Source organism: Scyliorhinus torazame, chromosome 18 (genome assembly GCF_047496885.1).
Source record: "Scyliorhinus torazame isolate Kashiwa2021f chromosome 18, sScyTor2.1, whole genome shotgun sequence".
In the NCBI taxonomy this organism is placed as follows: Eukaryota; Metazoa; Chordata; class Chondrichthyes; order Carcharhiniformes; family Scyliorhinidae; genus Scyliorhinus; species Scyliorhinus torazame.
Genome location: NC_092724.1, coordinates 75,131,755 through 75,138,216, shown reverse-complemented (window position 1 = coordinate 75,138,216; position 6,462 = coordinate 75,131,755). Strand labels below are relative to the sequence as shown.

The 6,462-nt window shown below is 62.6% G+C and overlaps 1 protein-coding gene across 2 annotated transcripts in view; it reads left to right on the top strand.

Annotated features, from left to right (window-relative positions):
- Positions 1-285: 285 nt before the first annotated feature.
- The window catches only part of ndc80 (NDC80 kinetochore complex component), a 225,356-nt gene continuing 219,179 nt past the window's right edge, over positions 286-6,462 (top strand). For both annotated transcript variants that reach the window (XM_072482927.1, XM_072482926.1), the window contains exons 1-2: positions 286-387; positions 4,953-5,046. In XM_072482927.1, the coding sequence (XP_072339028.1) occupies positions 4,967-5,046 (80 nt within the window). In that variant the 5' untranslated portion in view covers positions 286-387; positions 4,953-4,966. The remainder of the gene's footprint in view (positions 388-4,952; positions 5,047-6,462) is intronic.

The window sequence follows — 6,462 nt, the reverse complement described above, 5'->3', positions numbered from 1 at the left end:
ACCATTACTCTCTCTCACCATCACTCTCCCTCTCACCATCACTCACTATTACTTTCTCTCTCACACCATTACTCTCTCTCTCACCATTACTCTCTCCCTCACCATTACTCTCTCTGTCTCACAGACACACCATTACTCTCTCTGCTTCTCACCATGACCCGCTCTCCTCTCACACCATCACCCATTCTGCTCTCTCAGACCGTCACACTCCCTCTCCCCAACACTCAATCACTCCCTGCATGCTACAGAAACAGCACGTCCGCCAAGTGACGTCAGATCGGCTGTCGGTCCCGTCCCGTGTGTGAATGATGTCATTTCCGTTTCCGGGGACCGTTATTTTAATGTTGGTCTCGGCGCCAATTCCAAACTGAGGAAAGCCGGAGATCAGTGAGTGAGAAGCAGTCAGCGGTAGACCGCGGGGAGCTGGTTAGGGGCGGCCTGGTCAGAGTGGAAAGGGGGGGGGGGGGGGGGGGTGTGTGTGTGTGCGGCCTGGTCATAGTGGAAAGGGGAGGGGGGGTGTGCGGCCTGGTCAGAGTGGAAAGGGGAGGGGGGGTGTGCGGCCTGGTCAGAGTGGAAAGGGGAGGGGGGGTGTGCGGCCTGGTCAGAGTGGAAAGGGGAGGGGGGGTGTGCGGCCTGGTCAGAGTGGAAAGGGGAGGGGGGGTGTGCGGCCTGGTCAGAGTGGAAAGGGGAGGGGGGGTGTGCGGCCTGGTCAGAGTGGAAAGGGGAGGGGGGGGTGTGCGGCCTGGTCAGAGTGGAAAGGGGAGGGGGGGGGTGTGCGGCCTGGTCAGAGTGGAAAGGGGAGGGGGGGGTGTGCGGCCTGGTCAGAGTGGAAAGGGGAGGGGGGGTGTGCGGCCTGGTCAGAGTGGAAAGGGGAGGGGGGGTGTGCGGCCTGGTCAGAGTGGAAAGGGGAGGGGGGGTGTGCGGCCTGGTCAGAGTGGAAAGGGGAGGGGGGGTGTGCGGCCTGGTCAGAGTGGAAAGGGGAGGTGTGCGGCCTGGTCAGAGTGGAAAGGGGAGGTGGGGGGGGGTGCGGCCTGGTCAGAGTGGAAAGGGGAGGGGGGGGTGTGCGGCCTGGTCAGAGTGGAAAGGGGAGGGGGGGGTGTGCGGCCTGGTCAGAGTGGAAAGGGGAGGGGGGGGTGTGCGGCCTGGTCAGAGTGGAAAGGGGAGGGGGGGGTGTGCGGCCTGGTCAGAGTGGAAAGGGGAGGGGGGGTGTGCGGCCTGGTCAGAGTGGAAAGGGGAGGGGGGGTGTGCGGCCTGGTCAGAGTGGAAAGGGGAGGGGGGGTGTGCGGCCTGGTCAGAGTGGAAAGGGGAGGGGGCGTGTGCGGCCTGGTCGGATGGAAAGTGGAGGGGGGGTGTGCGGCCTGGTCAGAGTGGAAAGGGGGGGGGTGCGGCCTGGTCAGAGTGGAAAGGGGAGGGGGGGGTGCGGCCTGGTCAGAGTGGAAAGGGGTGCGGCCTGGTCAGAGTGGAAAGGGAAGGGGTGGGTGCGGCCTGGTCAGAGTGGAAAGGGGTGCGGCCTCGTCAGAGTGGAAAGGGGAGGGGGGTGTGCGGCCTGGTCAGAGTGGAAAGGGGGGGGGCTGCGGCCTGGTCAGAGTGGAAAGGGGAGGGGGGGGTGTGCGGCCTGGTCAGAGTGGAAAGGGGAGGGGGGGTGCGGCCTGGTCAGAGTGGAAAGGGGAGGGGGGTGTGCGGCCTGGACAGATGGAAAGTGGAGGGGGGGTGTGCGGCCCGGTCAGAGTGGAAAGGGGAGGGGGGGGTGCGGCCTGGTCAGAGTGGAAAGGGGAGGGGGGGGTGCGGCCTGGTCAGAGTGGAAAGGGAAGGGGGGGGTGCGGCCTGGTCAGAGTGGAAAGGGGAGGGGGGGGTGCGGCCTGGTCAGAGTGGAAAGGGGAGGCGGGGGGTGCGGCCTGGTCAGAGTGGAAAGGGGAGGGGGATGCGGCCTGGTCAGAGTGGAAAGGGGAGGGGGGTGTGCGGCCTGGTCAGATGGAAAGTGGAGGGGGGTGTGCGGCCTGGTCAGAGTGGAAAGGGGGGGGTGCGGCCTGGTCAGATTGGAAAGGGGAGGGGGGGTGCGGCCTGGTCAGAGTGGAAAGGGGGGGGGTGCGGCCTGGTCAGAGTGGAAAGGGGAGGGGGGGGTGCGGCCTGGTCAGAGTGGAAAGGGGAGGCGGGGGGTGCGGCCTGGTCAGAGTGGAAAGGGGAGGGGGGTGCGGCCTGGTCAGAGTGGAAAGGGGGGGGTGCGGCCTGGTCAGAGTGGAAAGGGGTGTGGCCTGGTCAGAGTGGAAAGGGGGGTGTGCGGCCTGGTCAGATTGGAAAGGGGAGGGGGGGGTGCGGCCTGGTCAGATTGGAAAGGGGAGGGGGGGTGTGGCCTGGTCAGAGTGGAAAGGGGGGGGGGTGCGGCCTGGTCAGAGTGGAAAGTGAAGGGGGGTGTGCGGCCTGGTCAGATTGGAAAGGGGAGGGGGGTGTGCGGCCTGGTCAGAGTGGAAAGGGGGGGGGGGTGCGGCCTGGTCAGAGTGGAAAGGGGGGTGTGCGGCCTGGTCAGATTGGAAAGGGGAGGGGGGGGTGCGGCCAGGTCAGATTGGAAAGGTGAGGGGGGGGGGTGCGGCCTGGTCCGAGTGGAAAGGGGAGGCGGGGGGTGCGGCCTGGTCAGAGTGGAAAGGGGAGGGGGGGTGCAGCCTGGTCAGAGTGGAAAGGGGAGGGGGGTGTGCGGCCTGGTCAGATGGAAAGTGGAGGGGGGTGTGCGGCCTGGTCAGAGTGGAAAGGGGGGGGGGGGCTGCGGCCTGGTCAGAGTGGAAAGGGGGGGGCGGGTGCGGCCTGGTCAGAGTGGAAAGTGGAGGGGGGGGTGCGGCCTGGTCAGATTGGAAAGGGGAGGGGGGGGTGCGGCCTGGTCAGAGTGGAAAGGGGGGGGTGCGGCCTGGTCAGTGGAAAGGGGTGTGGCCTGGTCAGATTGGAAAGGGAAGGGGGGTGTGCGGCCTGGTCAGATTGGAAAGGGGAGGGGGGTGTGCGGCCTGGTCAGAGTGGAAAGGGGGGGGGTGCGGCCTGGTCAGAGCGGAAAGGGGGGTGTGCGGCCTGGTCAGATTGGAAAGGGGAGGGGGGGGTGCGGCCAGGTCAGATTGGAAAGGGGAGGGGGGGGGTACGGCCTGGTCAGAGTGGAAAGGGGGGGGGGTGCAGCCTGGTCAGAGTGGAAAGGGGTGTGGCCTGGTCAGATTGGAAAGGGGAGGGGGGGTGCGGCCAGGTCAGATTGGAAAGGGGAGGGGGGGTTGCGGCCTGGTCAGAGTGGAGAGGGGGGTGTGTGGCCTGGTCAGTGGAAAGGGGTGTGGCCTGGTCAGAGTGGAAAGGGGTGTGCGGCCTGGTCAGAGTGGAAAGGGGGGGTGCGGCCTGGTCAGAGTGGAAAGGGGGGGGTGCGGCCTGGTCAGAGTGGAAAGGGGTGTGGCCTGGTCAGAGTGGAAGGGTGGGGGTGCGGCCTGGTCAGAGTGGAAGGGGGATGGTGCGGCCTGGTCAGAGTGGAAGGGGGGGGTGCGGCCTGGTCAGAGTGGAAGGGGGGGGTGCGGCTTGGTCAGAGTGGAAGGGGGGGCTGCGGCCTGGTCAGAGTGGAAGTGGGGGGGGTGCGGCCTGGTCAGAGTGGAAGGGGGGGGGTGCGGCCTGGTCAGGGCCAGGGTGGGGGGGGGGGGCGGCCTGGTCAGGGTGGAGGGGGGGGTGCGGCCTGGTCAGAGTGGAAGGAGGGGGGTGCGGCCCGGTCAGAGTGAAGGTGGGGGGGGGGGGCGCAGCCCGGTCTGAGGAGGGTGGGGCGGGGCGGCCAGGTCAGGGGAAGGGGAGGCGGGGCGTTGTATGAGGGGTGGGGGCGTGATCAGAGGGGTGGGGCTTGGTTATGGGCCTGGTCCGGGGGAGGGGAGCATGGGCCTGGTTGGTTTGGGGGGGGTGGGGGGGGGAGCCTGGGCCTGGTCGGGGGTGTGCATGGGCCTGGTCGGGGGGGGTGGGGGGTGGAGAGCACATGGGCCTGGTCTGGGGGGGGGGGTGGAGCACATGGGCCTGGTCGAGGGGGGGGGGGGGGGAGCGCATGGGCCTGGTCGGGGGGGGGGGTGCATGGGCCTGGTTTGGGGGGGGGGGGAGGAGCGCATGGGCCTGGTCGGGGGGGGGGGGGGCGCAGGTCAGGGGAAGGGGAGGCGGGGCGTTGTATGAGGGGAGGGGGCGTGATCAGAGGGGTGGGGCTTGGTTATGGGCCTGGTCCGGGGGAGGGGGAGCATGGGCCTGGTTGGTTTGGGGGGGGTGGGGGGGAGCCTGGGCCTGGTCGGGGGTGTGCATGGGCCTGGTCGGGGGGGGGGGGGTGGAGAGCACATGGGCCTGGTCTGGGGGGGGGGGGGGTGGAGCACATGGGCCTGGTCGAGGGGGGGGGGGCGAGCGCATGGGCCTGGTCGGGGGGGGGGGGGTGCATGTGCCTGGTTTGGGGGGGGGGGAGGAGCGCATGGGCCTGGTCGGGGGGGGGGGGGCGCATGGGCCTGTTCCGGGGGGGCGCATGGGCCTGGTTCAGGGGTGGGGGGGGGGGCTTGGTCGGAGGGGGGAGCCTGGTCATGGGCGGGGGGGGGGGGGGGTCGAGGAGCTGGTCAGCGGCAGACACCGCGGGAGTGAGGAATTAAAGTGTCCCGATAGTGTAGAAGGAGGCCTATCGGACCATCAGGTCTGCAGCAACCCCTCCCCTTTCCACCCACCCCCCCAACCTGCGCATATCTGGGCGGGTGGGGGAGAAGGAAACTGAACAACTGGAGGGGAAACCGGCGCCGACACAGGGGAAATGTGCACACTTCACACACGCACAGTCACCCAGGGTTGCAATTGAGTCCAACTTCATGGCAGTGAGGCAGCAGTGGGGCGAGGAGGAGAACAATACTCCCTAAGTTCTTAAAATTTTATAAATTATTTTGCATCAATTTATACTTTCCAACTCAGGATCAAAATTCTTTGCTATTTTTCAGTTCAAAGCAGCAAAATGAATCCCAGCAGCCACAGAGCATTGCTGCCTCACAGGGTTAGTGAGACCTCGAGATATGGGTTCGCCACACCTCAAAGGTATGCCCAGCAACTTGTTTTACTATAGCCTTCTTCCATACAAGGTGAATTTTACGAATTTATGGATGGAAACCACCAATTTGGAAGAGAACATAAATAGGCGCAGGAGGAGACCATTTGGCACCAATTTGGAAGAGAACAAAATAGGTGCAAGAGGGGACCATTTGGCCCCTCCAACTTGTTCTGCCATTCAATTCATTTTATTCTCATGAGATGTGGTTGTCCTGGCCACCCCAGTATTTACCTTGAGCAGGTGGTGGTGAAATGCAGTCTTTAACTGCTGCAGTTCATGTGCTGTAAGGAGGGGAGTTCAAGGCAGTGGAATAGTGGTAAAGTTCCATTTTTACGTGTGGCATGATCATGCTAGATTTTGAACCCATCTCATAATTAAAGCTGGGAAACCATGAGGTTCTGTGGGCCATTAGTAACTTCATTACCACCAAGTTAAGGTTAGGGCATCCTCGGTTCAATGAAATGTGCAGGAGGGCATGAAAGGAGCAGCACCAGGCATATGCTCAGTGGTGGCGCTGGACTGGTAACTGAGACCCAGGGTAATGTTCTAGGGACCTAGATTTGAATCCTACCATGGCAGATTTTGGAATTTAGCTCCATATTGATTGATTTATTATCACGTGTACTAAGGTAGAGCGAAAAGTATTTTTCTACGACCAAGGGAACGTACACAGTACATAGTAGACAAAAAGAATAATCGACAGAGTACATTGACAAATAGTACATCGACAAATAGTGATTGGCTTCATGACGGAACAAGGGCCAAACAAAGCAAAAACATGAGCAAGAGCAGCCTAAGACGTCTAAAATAGTGTTCTTACATGGAACAGATCAGTCCGAGGGAGTGTCATTGAGGAATCTAGTAGCTGTGGGGAAAAAGCTGTTCCTATATCTGGATGTGCGGGTCTTCCGACTTCTGCATCTTCTGCCTAATGGAAGATTCTGGAAGAGGGCAAAGCTTGGGTGGGAGGGGTCTCTGACAATGCTGTCTGCTTTCCTGAGGCAGCGGGAGGTGTAGATAGTATCAATGGGAGGGTGGAAAGCTTGTGTGATGCGTTGGGCTGAGTTCACCACACTCTGCAGTTTCTTGCGATCTTGGGCCAAGCAGTTGCCATACCAGGCTGTGATGCAGCCGGGTACGATGCTCTCTATGGCACATCTGTAGAAGTTTGAGAGTCGATGCAGTCATGCCGAATTTCTTTAGCTTAAGTAGAGATGTTGTTGGGCTTTCTTGACTGTTTCATCAACGAGAGTGGACCAGGACAGACTGTTGGTGATGGTGACCCCCAGGAACCTAAAGCTATTGACCGTCTCCACTTCGGAGCCATTGATGTGGGGGGACGTGCTACGCTTCCTGAAGTCGATGATCAGTTCCTTGGTCTTGCCGACGTTTAGAGAGAGGTT